General features: G+C 33.3%; 2 protein-coding genes across 2 annotated transcripts; both read left to right on the top strand.

Moving 5' to 3' along the window:
* Positions 1-453: 453 nt before the first annotated feature.
* On the top strand, positions 454-3,902 carry LOC132603163 (umecyanin-like). Its single transcript, XM_060316089.1, has 2 exons — positions 454-753; positions 3,417-3,902. The coding sequence occupies exons 1-2, from the start codon at positions 555-557 to the stop codon at positions 3,785-3,787; spliced, it is 570 nt and encodes a 189-aa protein (XP_060172072.1). The 5' UTR covers positions 454-554; the 3' UTR covers positions 3,788-3,902.
* A 12,895-nt stretch (positions 3,903-16,797) lies between these two features.
* Positions 16,798-18,081, top strand: LOC132601289 (uncharacterized). The gene is made up of 2 exons (XM_060314389.1): positions 16,798-17,094; positions 17,245-18,081. Exons 1-2 carry the CDS (start codon positions 16,798-16,800, stop codon positions 18,079-18,081), a joined length of 1,134 nt encoding a protein of 377 aa, XP_060170372.1.
* Positions 18,082-20,072: the final 1,991 nt, after the last annotated feature.

Raw genomic sequence — 20,072 nt, 5'->3', positions numbered from 1 at the left:
CACGCTGCTTTATTCCTAAACAATAAAATATAATATTAAACACAAATCAATAAAACAATACTCAAAAGACAATTAAAAGTACTAGAATGTGAGACAACAATGAGTAAATATATGCATTTTTGGCCAAACATCAAAATCGGTCTTACAAATTAAAAGGGAGGGATCAGTAATTAAAAAATAGAATAGGTCCATCATCTTTGTATAAAATTTTTGTCTAACCAAAGAATATTCAAACCAAGAAAATAAACTAGATATTGTAACAGTTTCTCGGACCGGCATGATCCAAGAAATATTTTTAATCCTCAAACCATTGACTAATAATTATGCTAAATTCTTATCTCAATTGATGTGAAAATTTTACCTTACACACAATCCAAGTCTGACTTTTAAACTTATTAAACAAAAAAACTATCAACTACTCCAATAAGGCATTACCATTGGCTTCTTCTCTATTTATTCAACAAAAACACAACGCAAATTTGAACTACTACAAGATACATAACTAAACACAGGGGCGACCTAATCCATTTAGAACATATAACAAGTTAACTGAGATGGAAATTATGGTTACAAAATTTGGTTCATGTGCCAAATTATTGTTAGTGTGTTTGTTGTTTGCTTGTGTTATTGAAGTTTCAGTAGGAAGAACATATACAGTTGGAGATAGTTTTGGTTGGCAGACTCCTCCTAATGGTGCTGTTACTTTTTCCAACTGGGCTAACCAACATACTTTTGTTGTTGGGGACGTTCTAGGTAAGCATATATATCAACTTCTATGGAAATTACTATTGAGAGTCTGCTCTTTTTCTGGATTTAAGTTATATATGGTGTAATTATTTTTTACATTATTAGTGTAGGTTAACATGTGGGATCAATTATTCTTACTTATCATTAATTAACTTATAAGTATTATGATTACGTAAATATATATTTCGACGCCATCATTGCATTGAACTTAGCCACCCTTGGTTTATGCAAAACAAAGTCTACACAACAATAGGGGTCTTCTTATTTTTCCTTCTAGCTAGTATTCATTGATATTGAGATGTGGAACTGTTGATTTACGCTTTATTCATAATCCAATTAAGTAATTCTATTAGTAATAATTATATTGTTGGTGGAAGTAGAATTTCTCAAAAGATAAGAAAAATAGAACAATCTAACTGTGATGACATCATTAATCAATTATATACACTTGAAAGACAAAGTTGATCGCGCAATTTTTTTTATATCAAAAGTTGTCTAAGTGTACTCTGTGTCGTGGTACCAACGAAAGAAATTCAGCAAATTATTGCATAAAAAAAAATTGAGAATTTTTTACATAACAAAGGAGCACTGAAGTGTGTTATCGTGTCTAAACACAACGAGCACTAAAGTGCGTTATCGTGTCTAAACATAATTAAGGAGCACTAAAGTGTATTATCGTGTATTGATGATGTGATATTATATTCGCACCATCATGTCTAAACATATGGAAATGAAGATAATAAAATTATCATCCGATTCCATTTTGTATAATATTATTATTGCTTAAGGAAATAAATGCTTTATTATTTACAACTTTTAATATATTGGAGTCTGGAGCCAAAATGACATATTTTTGCAACCATTAGCCCAAAATAGGCTGCCTTTTTTTTATACCACAATGAGTATTTCGTTGGATAACCAACGAAATATCCACACAACACTGTTTCGGTGCCGAACTAATGAGTTGCATTTCGCTACACTTGTAGAACGAAATAATTTTTTTTTTTTTAATATATATATTTCGTGAATTTGAACGAAACTGTTTTTTTTTTTTTTTTGTATTTCGTGAATTAATTCAAGAAATATAACTGATTTTTTTTTGCATTTTGTGAATTAATGAACGAAATAGGTTTTTTTTTTTGTATTTCGTGAATAAAAAAACGAAATATGGAAAATATTTTTTGTATTTCATCTAAAAACGAAATTGGAAAATATATATGAATTTTTTTTATTTCGTTCATCTAAAAATGAAATTGGAATATATATATATATATATATATATATATATATATATATATATATATATATATATATATATATATATATATATATTTGCATTTCGTTGGTAGATCAACGAAATAGGATAAAATATATATATATTTTTTATTCGTTGATATACCAACGAAATAGGAAACTATATATATATATATTTTTTTTTGCATTTCGTGTATTAGAAAACGAAATAGGATAATTTTTTTTTTTTGTATTTTTGTATTTCGTTTATATAAAAAAATAGGAAAATAATTTTATTTTCATTTCGTTTATATAAAAACGAAATAGGAATATATATATATATTATTTCATTCATATACCAATGAAATAGGATGAATATATATATATATATATCTTTTGTATTTCATTTATATAAAAACGAAATAGGATTTTTTTTTTCGTTTATATACCAACGAAATGTTTTGTTCCATTTCGCAGGTGGAACAAAACATTTCGTTGGTATATAAATGAAAAAAAAATTATTTTCCTATTTCGTTTTTATATAAATTAAATACAAAATATATATATATATATATATATTCCTATTTCTTTTTATATAAACGAAATGAAAATAAAATTATTTTCCTATTGTTTTATATAAACGAAATACAAAAATACAATTTTTTTTTATCCTATTTCGTTTTCTAATACACGAAATGCAAAAATAAATAAATTATAATTTCCTATTTCGTTGGTATATCAACGAAATAAAAAAAAAATATTTTATCCTATTTCGTTGATCTACCAACGAAATGCAAAAAAAAAAAAATCAGTTATATTTCGTGAATTAATGCACGAAATACAAAAAAAAAAAAAAAAAAAAAAATCAATTTCGTTCAAATTCACGAAATATTAAAAAAAAAACCTAATTCGTTCTAATATTCACGAAATGCAAAAAACAATAAAAAAACAATTGTTGCATTTCACTACACTTGTAGCGAAATGCAACTCATTAGTTCGGCACCGGAACAGTGTTGTGTGGGTATTTCGTTGGTTATCCAACGAAATACCCATTGTGGTATAAAAAAAAAGACAGCCTATTTTGGGCTAATGGCTGCAAAAATATGCCATTTTGGCTCCGGACTCTAATATATTGCATGTTTCGTAAACCCGCTAGTCACACTTTATGTGACACAGAAACTATTTAAAGTCAACATAATTTTTCTTTGACCGCAATATTTTTAAATGCATTTAAAATATTTTAAACTGTTATTTATTTTGACTTATTGTATTTTTGATGTAGCTTCTAAATGTATAATTTTTATTTCAAAAACTTGAAGAATAATCGTCCGAATTTACACCAAAAATTAGATAATTTCAACCTTTGTACTTCGAATCGTGTAGAATCGAGGGAGTACTTTTTATGTACTTTTAAAAAAATTGCCAATTTGATGCAGAATTCAATTTCCAAACTGGAGTACACACAGCAGCCAGAGTAAACAAAAATGCTTTTGATACATGCAACACTGCAAATCCTATTGATAATGAGACAGATGGTCCAGCAGATTTCACCCTGGATACTACTGGAGAGTATTATTTCATTTGTACCATCCACTGCAACCAGGGACAAAAATTAGCTATCAACGTCACTTCTACCGGATCTCCATCCGGCTCCGGCGGCAGCCCTTCTCCCGGATCATCTCCGGCGACGCCCGGTGGTGAATTGCCTCCTCCACCGCCATCGGGATCCGTGTCGACCAGGGTGGTTGCCACAGCTTCATTTGTCATCTTAGTGCCCATTGTTATCATCAGTGTACTTTTGTCTTAGTGTTAGGCTGATACTGAAAATTACTTGTTGGTGTTTGAAATTTGTTTTATAAATAAACATGTTTGGTTTTGAAGCGTTGAACCTAATAAGCAGTTGATGTGTTTTGGTGAAAATATATTGATAAATACTTAGCTTATAAGTATTTTAATATTTATCAAACACATTAAATAAGTTACGAAGTGTTTATGAGCTTAGCTAAACACGCTTTTAGTTGTATTTTAGTTTTGGTGTATGTCCATATATTATGGCCGTGCAGAGGCGGAGTCAGGATTTGGGGTTTGGGAGTTCGGAAAGAAGAAGATTGAATAGGTTTTGGGTCTTTGTAGAAATCTAATTTTTTTGATTTGATGTTTGTGAAAGAAACGGAGGGCCTCTTTTATTTAGAATGAAATGTTCTTTTTGCGTTTTTAATTGTCAATCTTATGTTTTTTTTTTTTTTTTTTTAAATCTGCATACATGGCAGAAAGGGCAAACTGTGTAGCAAATGGAAAAAGTGTATGTGTGCTTAGCAAAAAACGAAAAGGACGTTGAGAGCAGGGTTCGAACCCAGCTCTCGGACGCGGAAGGCTTGTCTGCCTTCTTGCTTACCACTGAACCCTCAGGGTAACCTTCCAAGTGTGTTTGCACTTAAATAATTATATACATTTACTAGATTTTCTAATACAAATACAGGATCTACGCAAAAGCTATTGGGTTCATCCGAACCCCTGTGTTACACTGTAGCTCTACCCCTGTGGGAGTGCATATGTGTATGAAATGTAGTACTGATTTTTTAGACTTGATGAGCATTATGTATGGATCTCTGGTTTGATTCTTGATTGAACATTTTAGGGAAAAGGACACACAGTGGCCTTAGAAATTTGTTTGGCCCACGTTTGGGCTTAATATCGTGAGTTGGCCGTTCGGCTCAAAGTATTATCAAGCGCTAGCCCAATAGCCCATTCATTACCAAAAAAAAAAAAAAACTTTTTGTGGCGACTTTAGATCTAAAAGTCGTCACTAAAAGACTCACTACAAAAAGAACAAGACTATTTGTGGCTAGTAAAGTCGCCACAAAGATCAAAAAGTCGCCACTAAAGATCGACGAAAAAAATTCATATTGAGCCTTCAAAAAATATCCCAAAACATGTAAAATATGTATATAATTATTAAGTATGCGTTAATCGAGCCTTCAAGAAATATCCCAAAACTTGTACAATATATGTATAATATGTGTATAATTAGTAAGTATACATTTATTAAACAGAAATTATACACCAATTATACATTTTCTAAACACATACTGCAGGGATACATATTCTATACAATAATGATACAATTTCTATACATATGATAGATTTTCTATACAACAATGATACAATTTCTATACACATGCTGAAATTAGCTGAAAAAAGGCTACAAAATGGAAATGTTTTAAAAAGGTAAAAATATCTTTTAAGCTTCTTGGATCATCCGGTTGTCAATAGTTTGGGCCGGATGCCCATTTGTGTCCTTTTCTGAACATTTTATGTTTTTGTTTATCGAATTAGGATGCGTCCGCAGCTTAGTTTTTGTTGAAACATGGATATTAAAACTAGCAGCAAGAGTGAAGCTTGTTCTACTAAAATGGTGGTACCTATAGCACCAACCAATGGTTGAAAGTTTGAAGTTGTTAGTCTATATTAAAAACTAAGGTAAACGGCGAACACAAGATTTTAAAGCTGTTAGTGTTCAATTACCTTAAATCTCAAAGCCTTACTTTAAAATTAGGTGCTCGTTAATATCTTTGTATGTTATTAGTAGCTTCTTATATAAAAATATGGTATTTGGCTAAAATACAAGTACCCAATAGCTATAGCATAGGTCCGCCATTAAGTAAGGTAAATGGAAAAAGAAAAAACAAGAGAATTTTCTTCTAGATTCTTGAGGGCCATTTGCAGGATTGCCCTTCGCTGGGGCTGGTCTTTAATTTTTGCTCCTCAAAATGGTGGTCTTTAACTTTTGCAGAAATTCTGCCTTAAAGGCAGAATTTGCATGGGCAGAACTTAAGGCTTTGCGATGTTTTCTTTTTTTTACTGAGCTGGGGTTCAAACCCACAACCCCGGAGTATTAGGAGAAGGACAAAACTTAAAGACCACCAATTTGAAGGGTAAAAATTAAAAACCATCCCAAATGAAGGGCAATTCGTGAAAAAAAAAGGGTTAAACGTGACATTTGAAAAATTCACTGATATGACTAAAATAAATTCGAATAAGAAAACTATTGAAAAAGAGTAAATAGCTCCCTATCAAAAGGTTAAAACAATCTAATTGCAGATCCCGAATTGCTCATTCAAAGTCAACGAAGGTAGGGTAGGAAAGGTAACACTTACACCGGGTATTTAGATCAAGTCAATAGATACATGTCATGAGCAGTATTTTAAAAAGGCATTTTTGAGGCTAGCCCCGAGGCGAGGCGTACCAAAAACGCTCCGATGCGTAAGTGCGGGTCGTAAGTATAGTGAGGTGTACGCATCTCATAATAAATTCTCAAACTAAAAATCTCAATATATATATATATATATAATTGTTTATCCTAATTTCGTAATCTTTTCTCTTTGTTGTTTACAAAATAACAGATACACCTTAGACCTTTGTATGCAAAGTGTAAATCACAAAGCAGAGAGTTATGTCCTCCAATTCTTACTATGCTTACATTTTCCTTCTTTATGCTTTATTTTCTTCAAAATATTTTTAGCATTCTTCAATTTATCTTTTTCAAAATAGTTTTAGTTTTAGACTTTTTTTTTTTATATCGCTCTAGTTTAGGTAATATTTTGAAGACTCTATTCTGACTATTTGTATTATAATGAGCATTAATTTGTTAACAAGTTCCGGTTTTAAAATAATAACTTTATATTATTGTCATTTTTATCTTTGAATTATTAGGATAGAGTATCATTTTTACAACTCCAATTATGTTTCATCATGATCATGTTATTGGTGTAATGCATCTTTATGTCATTCACTTTTTTAAAATTTCTTTTATAATGGGTCGTGCAGATGTTTGCATGTTAATAATAAAAATATACATTTTTTAAAATTATTTTTATTATTTTTTAATAAGTAAAAGTATATTTATTTATATGTTTATTTTATTAATTTATAAATATTAAAATTAAATACTCATGGGGCTTATGCCTCGTGCCTCGGTGCTTGCGCCTTGCCGAGGCATATGTAAAACGCCTTGCCTTACACTCACGCCTTTTAAAACAAGGGTCACGAGTTTGTATATACATGACTTTTTTCACTTAATCATGATTAATTAAGATAAATTATTACCTCATTAAATCACATAACTATGATAAATTAGTCGAGTTTAGTGTAGACACTCGGTGCGGGTAAATTTTTACCGGCAAGGAGCGCACACCTTCGACGACCTTGTTGGAAATGAAAAGGTTCCCATTTCCTTTATACAACTTGCGTTCGGGTCTTTTCCATAACTTGGGGTTTACATATATACGTGGTTCACTTAAATTACTAGTACTAGTATTCCAGAAATATACGGGCAATCATAATTTAGGATTTTATTTGTATGGCCAACAATACAAATAAAATAAGCCATAAAGAAAATGATCATAATTTGAAAGGCAAAAATGATGAATGTAATAAGGGTAAAAAATCATTTAGACCTCCTAACTTTGCTTTAAAAATCAAATTCCCCCCTCAACTTTGAACAATAGATATTCTCCCCCTTTATCCTAATTGACTTTTTAAATGGGCTTAATACCTAGATGGACCCTTAAACTTGGCATGTTTTGTAAGATAGGCATATAAACTTATAAGGTGACCAGATAGACACTTAAACTTACTCAAAGTGTATTTTTCAAGTTTTTCAGTTGTTTTGAAAACAAAAACTATATTTTTCAAACACTCACAATTTTCATGGCCAAACAAGCCCTAAATATATCACAAAATATTTTTTTAAAAAAATGCAAAAATAAGGCAAACGCGTATACATGAGACTATAAATGTGCACTTAAACCAATAAATACTCGCTAATCGCAATTTTGCAGCTTTCAATTAACTCGGTTTTTTTTTTTACACTTGAATAATTAAAAAACAATAACTTTAACCAATAAAAATCCTTAAAAAAAAGAATTTTCAAATTAAGAAATTTCTAAGTTCAGTATTTCAAGTGTAAAAGAAATTTCAAATTAAGAAAACTGTAAAGCCGAGAAGAAAATCCTTAAAAAAAAGAAATTTCTTAATTTGAAATTTCTTTTTTTAAGGATTTTTATTGGTTAAAGTTATTGTTTTTTAATTATTCAAGTGTAAAAAAAAAAACCGAGTTAATTGAAAGCTGCAAAATTGCGATTAGCGAGTATTTATTGGTTTAAGTGCACATTTATAGTCTCATGTATATGCGTTTGCCTTATTTTTGCATTTTAAAAAAAATATTTTGTGATATATTTAGGGCTTGTTTGGCCATGAAAATTGTGAGTGTTTGAAAAATATAGTTTTTGTTTTCAAAACAACTGAAAAACTTGAAAAATACACTTTGAGTAAGTTTAAGTGTCTATCTGGTCACCTTATAAGTTTATATGCCTATCTTACAAAACATGCCAAGTTTAAGGGTCCATCTAGGTATTAAGCCTTTTAAATGCTTATTTTACCTTCCATTATCAATTGTTGTCTCCTTTTTTTTTTTTACGTCTTTAAAATCATGATATTTTTCATTTTTTAATCAATGTAACAAATCTATAAAAAATAAATATTATATTCTGGGTGAAGAAGAAAGTGAGAAAAACTAATTGAGTATATGAGTTAATGATGTTCTATAAAAAAAAAATAGCAGAATAAGAAAATTGATTTTATTAATAATAATAAAAATTCGGGAAAATACATAAAAACCCCCCCTAACGTATAGCCAGATTAATTATGACGCACCCAACCTTTGCGGGCGACCTATTACCCCCCAGTCTTAATTTTTCAGTACTTTAGTACCATTTTCGACTGACGAGGCAAAAAAAAAAAATTATGGCGAGTGAAAGCAGTAAAAATATTTTTTATATTTTAATAAAAATTAATTTTTAAAAATTAATTTATATTTTATCCTCTCACCCACCCCCACCCTCCCTCTCTTCCACATTTCAATTGTTAAATGCAATTTATTTTTCTCTTTCTTCTTCTTTCTCCTTTTTCTCTTTCTTCTTCTTTCTCCTCAACCACTGCCGCCGCGGCCACACTGCCGCCGCCGCCGTCGCCACACCGCCGCCGCCGCCACACCGCAGCAACAGCAGCAACACCGCAACAGCAACGCAGCAGCAGCAGCAACAGGAGCAACAACAGTAACAACACCAATATGAAAATGGGTCCGACCCATTAAAACATAATGCCATTTCGGTGGAGGAGATATTTTGGTGTTTGATTTGCCTTCAAATGAATGTGTGTGTTAATGGAGGAAGAAAATGGGTTGAATGTGTGTGTGTTAATAGAGGAAGAAAATGGGTTGAATGTTTCTTGAAAATAAGCTCTTTATGATTGATGATTAACTTGAATGTGTGTGTTAATGGAGGAAGAAAATGGGTTGAAGAAAATGGGTTGAAGAAAATGGGTTGAATGTTTCTTGAAAATAAGCTCTTTATGATTGATGATTAAATTGAATGTGTGTGTTAATGGAGGAAGAAAATGGGTTGAATGTGTGTGTGTTAATGGAGGAAGAAAATGGGTTGAATGTGTGTGTGTTAATGGAGGAAGAAAATGGGTTGAAGAAAATGGGTTGAATGTGTGTGTGCTAATGGAGGAAGAAAATGAGTTGATGGATTTCTTGAAATGAAGAAGAAGAAGAAGGGTTTAGTGATGAAGAAGAAGAGTTTAGTGATGAAGAAGACAAAATTAATGGTTTAATGGTTAATTAGAGGTTAATTAGTGTAAATATAATTAATAAAAGAAAAATCAAATGAAAAAAAAAGGAAAAGTGGCAGTGACGTGGCAGCAGCGTGGCACCAATGTGGCGGAGAGTGTGCAACACTCTCCACTGTGCAACTGGCTTAAATTTTTTTTTGCCACGTCAGTCAAAAAATGGTATAAAAATACAGAAAAATTAAGACTGGGGGGGGGGGGGGGGTAATAGATCGCCCGCAAAGGTTGGGTGCGTCATAATTAATCTGACTATACGTTGGGGGGGAGGGGGGGGGGGGGGAGGGGTTATGTATTTTCCCTAAAAATTCTAATATCTATTTATAAAAGTTAAAATGATAGGTAATAATAACTTTATAATATTTTAATACAGATAATACAGAAAAATTAATAAAAATAGAGACAAAATTTTAAAGTTATTTATTTATGTTGTAAATGAATTTTAAATTATAATCTTCAAAGTATTCCATTAATGACAACCAAAACTTGTTTCTTTATATAGACAATAGAGAATAAGAAAGAAGTTAAACTTAAATATACACACACATGGGCGAGCAAAAGATAATTAGTTACATTTTTTTATGGATTTTTGGTTCATTGGTTTGCCCCTTTTTGTTGTTTGAACTTGTACTTCATCTATGTATATTTCTTTTGCCTATTGGGACTTGGATAATTAGAAATAAAGAAAAAAAAGTAATTAGATGTAATATAAAAAAGGAAAACGTTTTTGTCTTTAGGCAATTAGAACTAAAGAAGAAAAAGGGTTTAGAAATAATATAAAAAAGGAAAGTTGAAGGTTGCTTTAAAACTAAAACAAAAAAAACAAAAACGTGCAGCAGGTCAAGTTCGATCCCCCGACCATGAATTAAACACAACCCCTTACAAGTGCTCTACTCAGCCTGGTTTGACCATGTGTTCATTCAGTTAATATTAGATATATTTTCAGAATTATACACATAATATATCGAGTTTAGTCAAGTGACCATGGTTCATGTGACCCAATTTTAGTACATAAAGTCGCCTCTGTATATACATACTCAATGCATATAATATTGAAATAACAATCATAAAAAATAGCTTTAGATTATGTGACAAATTCATAAAAGTATTATTTTACTTATGATGTTAATGAACTCAAATAAGAATCTATAAATACCTAGGTTAATAAAATAAATTTTATATATAATATAAAAATATATTACATAAATGAAGGATCGAAAACAACAAGGGTGAAATAAACATTGTATAGGATAAAGGGGGTAGAATATCTATTATTCAAAATTAAGGGGGAACTTAAATTTTTAAAGCAAAGTTGAGGAGTGAATATCATCATGTAATAAACTAGTTTGTTACACGCCATTACTTTATTCGGCTTGTTTCATGGCTCTTCATGTGTCGCAATTCATGAAAGCTAATCTCAAACCTCCTTACCCGTCTACTGGACTTGTTTTTTAGCCTTTTCATGTACCGCAACGTGAAAGCTAACATTATTTATGTTCTTGTTCTATTGACCTATCACAGCCTTTATCAGTTCGAGAGGCTAAATCACTCCAAAGACCATTTTAACATCATGTGATCTTATGTTCTTTAAATCAAATTCATGTGATTTCCACAAAAGATCTCAAACCATTGATAGCATCCTTAGAACTTAGAAGTTGAACATTATTTAAAGAAGAAGTTACATCAACATCAATTCTCTCTCTAACTTTTTTCTCTCTGGCCTCTTTCTAACTCTATGATGCCTACCACTGACCCAAAGTATAGGCAACCGCCTGACCCACCAAACTTGACCAATGAGAGCATTACAAACCAAGCTAATCAACACCAACCCATACCATTAACGACTATTTTGTCGGCTGCACCAGAAATCACCCCTCTTCTCTCACCCATTCTCGCCGGAAACAACCAAATTTCCAGCGAGCATTCAACCAACCAAACACCCAACAACACCAATCAACCAAATCCTCCTCCAAAAAAAGATAATTTCATCCCTCCTCCACCAAAAATCTCCTCAAATTTTGACAAACACCAAAAGAACAATGATGATAAACCCATTTCAAATCTCAACCCACCTACCCGCATGCAACCAACCCACAACCAAAATCAAACCAAAACACCATCTCAGGCAGCGGAAGGGAATCAAAAATTTGTGCAAAAATGGAAAATTTATGGGGGAAGGTCAAAGAAATAATGACCCACTAAAGAACAAAAGGAATGAACAACAAATAGTATCGAAACAAACCTTCGCGGCGATGGTTCAAACGCAATTATCATCCAGCAAAAATGATGAACCGGTGGTGGAAATACTACATGGTACACATTTAGGCAAACCAGCAGTTTTTTTCAATGCTCAGGATTACTTCGTCAACCTAGCTAAGGAGTGTAGATTCACCATTATAGGGAAATTTTACCGAGGGAAACCAACAATGGACGAAATCAGGAAGATTTTCGTCAGCAAATTTCAATTATCAAGTACTGTTACAATTTCATATTTCGATCCGAATCATGTTTATTTGGATTTTAAAAATGAGGTGGATTATAATCATGTTTTTACTAAAGAATACATTGATATTGGAGATGCACCTATGAAAATCCTTAAATGGACTGCAGATTTTAAACCACAGGAAGAAACGTCCATTGTTCCAGTTTGGATTTTAATACATCAATTACCTTGGCATCTTTTCAAATGGCAAATTATGTCTAGGTTGGTTAGTGATATTGGGAATGCTGTAGCTCCTGATCAAGCCACCTTTTCTAAAACTAGAGGCAATGTTGCTAAGGTTAAAGTGGAAATTGACTTATTGAAACCTAGACTTGACCAAATCTGGTTGGGCTTCAAAAGGTTGGATGGTACTGACGATGGCAGATGGCTCGATATAGAATATGATAAGGTCCCTAGTTATTGCCTATATTGTAAAATGCAAGGACATTTTCAAAGTCAATGCAGAACTAAGGCAAGAGATGACAGAATCAAGTGTCAAAGGGAGGAACAAACTAAGAAGGATGCTGAAAAGAAAAGGGAGGAAGAATTTCAATCTGTTCCTAGGAAAAAGAGTGCTAAAGTGAAGATGATCAATGACAAAGTTCAACAGGATAATGCCAATATTAATTATGGAGAAGAGAAGGTTAACAGTGAAGGGCTACAACAAGTAGAAGCTAATCAAGAATTGGCTGAGCTTAACAAAACAGTTGAGACAAGGCAAGGAAACAGAATTAGTAAGGGATTCGCTATCTATGAACCTGAGGAAAATACATATGCTGCTGAAAAGAATAAACTTCCTGAGGTTTATGGGAAAGGAAAAGGGAGAGCTGAAGAAATCAATCATGGTAATTATATGACTCAAAGTGATCATCAAATTACTAATCAAGTCAATGAAAAGAAAAAGAGGAAGAATAACAGAAGAAAACACACTGGTGCTACTGATGATCAAGGAAGCAAGCTATTCTACAAACAAAGTACTAATATAGAGAAAGGGCAAACCAGTGGCTTAAAGAAAGGTCCTACTAATAACAATAAGGCTCAAGACAAGAACATTTCCACCCAACAGCCCAATACCGACACCAAAACAACAAACCAGAAGGATACTAATCTCAATAGTAAAGCACAGGATAGGAACCAAATCACCACACAGTCCAAAACAAGTGTCAAAATTTTGAACAAACAAAGTGATAACCAATTAGATAACAACAAAAAAGAAGTTACCAAACAGGATGACAACTACACACAACAGGAGACTTACCCTATTGATCCTGGAGATGCTCATCATAACTATCTCAAACTCATCAGTGGGACTAGTCTTGAAGAAGACCAAGAAAGTGATGAAATATTTATCAGTAAACAGGGACATCAATCTGAATCATCTTCTGAGGAAGAAGAAGAGGATGAAGAGGATAGTTTTGAAGATCAAGATTATGAAGAGGAAATGAGCACTGAAGTCAGTGATGACTATGTTAGTGTTGACAGTGAAAGTTTTAATGGTGAAGACCTTTCAGACAATCATGACAATATGAATCTTTCTAGTGATGAACATGTCGATATCTTAACCGGATCCTTTTGCTCTCAAGCATTGGTTGATGTAGATGTTACTTCAGAATTTGCCAAGATTATAGACAAAAATCATCTTTCTCCTAGGGGCAGAGGAAGAGGCAGAAACAACAATAGAGGTGGAAGACAAAATTCTAGAGGAAGAGGTGGCAGGATCACCACACAACAGCCTGTGTACAACACACAGGAGATGAATCTCTCCAGTTAGTTTATAATGTTTAAGTCCTTATTTTGGAATATCAGAAGCATCAACTCCAATGGTGATTTTGACAGACTTAAACAAATCATCAGGCTTCAATATCCACCTTTCATAGCTATTAGTGAGCCTTTCCATAAGGCTGACCAAATAGACAAATTCAAGAGATTATTGGGATTCACTAATGCATATGCCAACTGTAATAGTCAAATATGGCTATTTTGGAATGATATATTAGATTGTAGTGTGGTAGAAGAAACTGACCAACAAGTTACTTGCAAAATCAGTTTGATGGGCAACAATTTGATTATCACCTCAGTATATGCCAAATGTGAAGCTGTTCTTAGAGAAGATTTATGGGATAGCTTGAGAGATGTTGCTGCAAATTATAACTTACCTTGGTATATTGCTGGGGATTTTAATTGTATTACTGATCCTGCTGAGAAACAAGGTGGTACTCCTCATAGAATGTCCAAAAGTCTTTCTTTCCTGCAATGCATCATGGAATGTGATCTGGTGGATCCAGGATACTCTGGATCCAATTTCACCTGGTGTAATGGATGGTCTCCGGATAAAAGAGTTTGGCAGAGATTGGATAGAGTTCTAGTTAATCATGAATGGATGAACTTGTTTGATTCGACCTCGGTTGATCACCTAATAAGGACAGGGTCTGATCATTCTCCTCTCCTAACTATTGCCAACACAAATCAGAGAAATCATACTAAATATTTCAGATTCCTAGATTTATGGACCGAGGAGGAGAGTTTCTATAAGACTGTGGAAAATGCTTGGAATATTGAAGTTCAGGGATCAACTATGTGGAAATTCCACCTAAAGCTGAAAAATAGTTGCAAGAAACTGTCTGAATGGTCTAGAAACTCCGTGGGGAATATTTTTGACCAGGTTACTGATTTGGAAAAGAATGTGGATGACATTGAAAGCAGGATCCTCATTGACAATTCTGAGAGTAATAGAGCTACTCTGAATTATACTAATGCTCTTCTTGTCAAAGCTTACAAAAAACAGGAAGCCTACTGGAAACAAAAATCAGGAATCCAATGGTTTGTGGAAGGAGAAGTCAACTCCAAATTCTTCCACTCTATTGTCAAAAGCAGGAAAAAGAGACTATCGCTAAATAAGATGAGGAAAGAGGATGGAAGCTAGATTGAAGCCGATGAAGAAATTGCTAATGAAGCTGTATCCTTTTTTTCAAATCAATTCTCCAAAGAGAATTCTACTACTGACTTTTCTAGTCTTAATTGCATTCCTAAAGTACTAAATGACTATGATAATGAACGTCTCACTGCCAATCCAACTATGGATGAACTGAAAGATGTGGTTTATTCCATGAGTTCCCACAGTGCTCCTGGCCCTGATGGGATCTCAGGGAAATTCTATCATAGTTGTTGGGAAATCATAAAAGATGATTTGCTACTAATGGTTCTTGATTTTTTTGCAGGTAATCAGATTCCAAAGGCCCTCACTCATACTTGTCTAATACTTATTCCAAAAGTAGACAATCCTCAGACTTTTACTGAACTAAGACCTATTAGTCTTAGTAATTTCTCAATCAAGATCCTTTCAAAATTAGTTAATCAAAGACTCAGTTGCCTCATGCACAAGCTGGTCTCACCTAATCAAACAGGCTTCATCAAAGGCAGATCAATCACTGACAATATCATGTTAACCCAAGAGATGGTTCATAACATCAACAGAACCTCTTCACATGGCAATGTGGTGCTTAAACTGGACATGACTAAAGCATATGACAGGGTTTCCTGGGATTATCTTTGTAGAATACTTAGACAATTTGGGTTCTCTGAGAGATGGATTGACAGTGTTTGGAGACTCATCACTAATGTCTGGTATTCTGTCAATATTAATGGCACTAGACATGGTTTTTTCAACTCCACTAGAGGCATCAAATAGGGAGATCCTGTTTCCCCCTCTCTCTTTATTATAGGAGCTGAATTGTTTTCTAAAATGATGGACTCTTTAACTCAATCAAAATTTATTCCATTTTCCATGGATAAGAATGGCCCTAATATCTCTCATTTATGCTATGCAAATGATACTATTTTATTCTCATCATGTGATCCCCAATCTCTAGAGTTGCTGATGAATAAATTGGGGAAATATGAAGAGGTTTCTGGACAACTTATCAACAAGAGAAAATCTGGATTCTATGTCACTTTTAAAGAAGATGACCCCAGGATAAATATTATTAAAGGGATCACTGGTTTTAATCATTGCCAGTTCCCTATGATCTATCTCGGATGCCCCATTTATGTTGGGAGGAAAAAAATTGTTTATTTCAATACTATGGTGACAAAAGTTGCTAAAAGGCTACAATGATGGCAAGGAAAACTTCTTTCTTATGGAGGAAAGGCAGTCCTTATTAAATCAGTGCTCATGGCTCTTCCTCTACATTTATTATCTGTTGTATATCCTCCCAAGACTGTTTTGGAACAGATAGAGATGATCATTGCCAATTGTTTTTGGGGAATGGATGGAGACAGAAAAAAAAAAACATTGGTGCTCTTGGAAGGACTTATGTTTCCCAATCAGTGAAGGAGGTGCAGGTTTCAGATCCCTTAGGGATATCTGTAATACTTTCTCAGCAAAATTGTGGTGGAGATTCAGGACTCAAGATACTATCTTAAAATCATTTCTTGAGGCCAAATACTGCAAAAGATATCACCATGTTGCTAAGAAATGGGCTTATGGACAATCTCATATATGGAAGAGGCTCATGGATAGCAAAAAAGTGGTGGAACCCTCCATTCTATGGAAAATCGGCAAAGGAGAAACATATTTTTGGTGGGACAATTGGACTGATCTAGGTCCTATTGCAAACCTAGTTCATAATCAAAGAACTCCCAAAAAAACCATGGTCAAGGATTTCCACAGGGGTAATACCTGGAATATTGTGAAACTCAGGAGGATTTTACCTCAAAGTGTAATCAACTCTATTATCACCATTGAGTTTAACACTGAGAGACAGGATTTGCCTATCTGGACTCCTGATCTTACAGGGAAATTCAGCAGCAAAACTGCTTGGCAGATTGTGAGAAGGAAAAGAGAATCAACACTTGTTAGCTCAAAGACTTGGCACAGAAGAGTTCCTTTTAGGATCTCATTCTTCTTAATGAGGGCTTTGCAAAATAAGATCCCCTCGGATGATGCAGTGAAAAGGTTTGGAATCTACCTTCCTTCTATTTGTAATTGTTGTCTAGTTCATAAAATAGAGACCACTGAACACCTCTTGAGTGAAGGGTAGATTGCCAAACAAGTATGGGAATTCTTTTGCAACACATGTGGTATTGGTTTGGTTCAGGGACAAATAAGATTGTCAACTATGAAATGGTGGATAGCTAAAGGCAGGAATGAAGTTCACTCATGCATTCTTCAGTGTATACCAATTGCTATATGCTGGGAAGTCTGGAAAAACAGGTGTAGGGCCAGGTTTGAAGAAAAGAAGATGTCATCTTGGTACATTATTCAACAAGTCAACCATCTTATTTCTTTAATTCTCAAAGCACAGTTCCCTGATCTACAACTTCCTAGTTCTTGGTTGGAGAAATGTAATTTGGTGGAAAAGCTCAGACCTGTAACTCACTCTCAAGCAGTGTACTGGTATAAACCCAATTTTAATTGGGTCAAGCTCAATGTGGATGGTTGTAGTAAAGGAAATCCAGGTTCAGCTGGAGGAGGAGGCATCATAAGAGATCACAGAGGTATAATGAGTCATGCCTTTGCTGAATTTTATGGGCAATGCAACAACAATATGGCAGAGGCGTTGGCCATGTGGAAAGGGATTAACATATGTAAGGATAATGGTTTTCGGAATGTTATGGTGGAATCTGATTCTCTTATGGTCGTCAACATGATCAAAGAAAAGCTAAAACCACCCTGGCAACTAACTGAGATCATTGTTAAGATTCAGAGATTAACTAGATACGGTGATTTTGAGTTCAAACATATATACAGAGAGGGAAATTCTACAGCGGACCTACTTGCTAACTTGGGAGAAGACTCAAAAACTTCTACTATCTTCACTGAAGCTTCCGTCCTTCCTGCTAAGGTTAGAGCTTCAATGAAGCTAGAACTTGATGGGCTCCCAAATTTCAGATTTAGAAGCAAAAGAAATAAATTCCTATCGAATGGTAGCTGAATTTTTTGAATTTTTGTGGCACCTCTTGATGTACTTAGTATCCTTTTACTGTTGGTTTCAACCAAACAGTAGAGGCAATACTAATCACCACTTCCAGCTTAATATTAGCATACAAATGGGAAATAAGATGGATTTATCCAACCTCCACTATGTAAATGAGGCTAAGGTCTATGTCCTCCTCCGTGCAATTATGATTTTTGGTCAATATACAGGTTGGAGTCATGCCTAACTCCTCCATCATAAGGATGGAACTCTTAAAAAAAAAAAAAAAAATTAAAGAAGAACTTAGAAGTTGAACATTATTTAGTTTCTTTATTGATAGAATATATGAGTCCACCAAACAGTATAGAGAACTAGGTTCTCTTTCTGTTCCTTTAAGTTAGACAGAAAGTAAATAACACAAGATATTTACATAGAAACCTCCTTGCTCAAGGGAGTAAAACCACGACCCACTGCAGTAGGATTTTGCTCAAACTTCACTATAAATGAGAAAACTTCAGATTACAAACTATTGTAACCTAGGAATTAAACTCGTAATCCCTCATGTTGACACCTAATTTGGCCCTCCGATATTTCTACTTAATTGCTTTTACTTCTTGTATACAAACAGAGTGAAATATGCATTTCTGGAAAAACAAAATAATTTTATAAATTATTCCGGCGACATTTTTCCATTTCATTTGGCAGAATATCTTAGGATATATTATTATAAGTTATTTGAATTTTTTGCATAATTTACATAATTGTTAAAGATATTTCTATGATTTGTAAAGATTTCTAAATAGTGAAAATAATTATTAAATTAATTATTTGAGCTAATTTATAAATTCTGAAACATATATGACATTATCTCACTCTGTTAAAACAAGAAGTTTAATTGATTAAGTAAAATAATTAATTTCACCTTTAATTATGTACAATTTTGATTTTACTTGTAATTATCCTTTAAAGTGGTTACAATTGATTGGCTACGGTTAATTGTGTAATTAATTGTGGTTACAACTGAAATAACCAAATTAACTTTTATATAAGTAATTACGGATATATTTGAAATAGTCAATTGCTTATTAAATGTTAATTTAGATTATAATCACAATTAATGGTCATTATACGTATATGAACATACTTTAAAGGGATTCAATTGGTTAATTGATTTTAATTAAAATGACTAATTAATTATCACTTTATAAAATTTGCCATTAATTTAAATTTTAAGTTTTTTGCCCTTGTATACATATATATACACATATATACACAATTGTATACATGTGTATATATGTTAAATGTTGAGCCCTCCCCTTCTCTTTTTAAAGTTGGCCGAGCCCAGCCCAAGATGGGCCGACCCGGCCCAAGTCTGCGTTTAACATATCCAAATGACCCCTTCATTTTATTTGCCCCAAATTGAGACAAGGGTTTGTCTCTCTCTCTATCTCTCTCTCTTTTCAAATTCTCACGTCACATGGCCGAAATTGGCAAAGTTGAGGGCCCACGGCTGTCCTCCCACGGTATAGTAGAGACAAGAATGGAAAGAGCATTAATTGCTCTGACAATTCTCGCCCAATCTCACCCTTGTTCAACCCCAAATGCATCGTAAGTCTTTTCCTTTTCCCTTTTTTCATTTCTGCAACAAATTAATGGGTTTTGTCCTTTAGCTGACTTGAAAACTCAATTCCTATTAGTTCGTAGCAAATGTCATGGATTCAAGCTGAATACTTGACAAAATTGCTTCTCCCACATCAGTTGGGAACCAATTTTTAGGGGTTTTAAGCTCCTATATAAAGGATACCTTATTTTACTTCAAAAAATAGGGTTGGAATGAGGATAAGTCTTGAAATTTCTAAAATCTTAGTCTTTTGAGCAAACATTCGATAATCTAGGGTTAAGCATTTTGCAAACCTTTAAGTTTCGAGTGTTTGAGTTAAAAGTTTTAATTGTTTTTCTTTGGGTTTTGAGGCTGAGATCATGTGGAAGGAAGTAAGGTTCTCAATTCC

The sequence above is a fragment of the Lycium barbarum genome, chromosome 7 (assembly GCF_019175385.1).
Source record: "Lycium barbarum isolate Lr01 chromosome 7, ASM1917538v2, whole genome shotgun sequence".
NCBI lineage: Eukaryota > Viridiplantae > Streptophyta > Magnoliopsida > Solanales > Solanaceae > Lycium > Lycium barbarum.
This window is presented reverse-complemented; position numbering and strand designations above follow the sequence as displayed.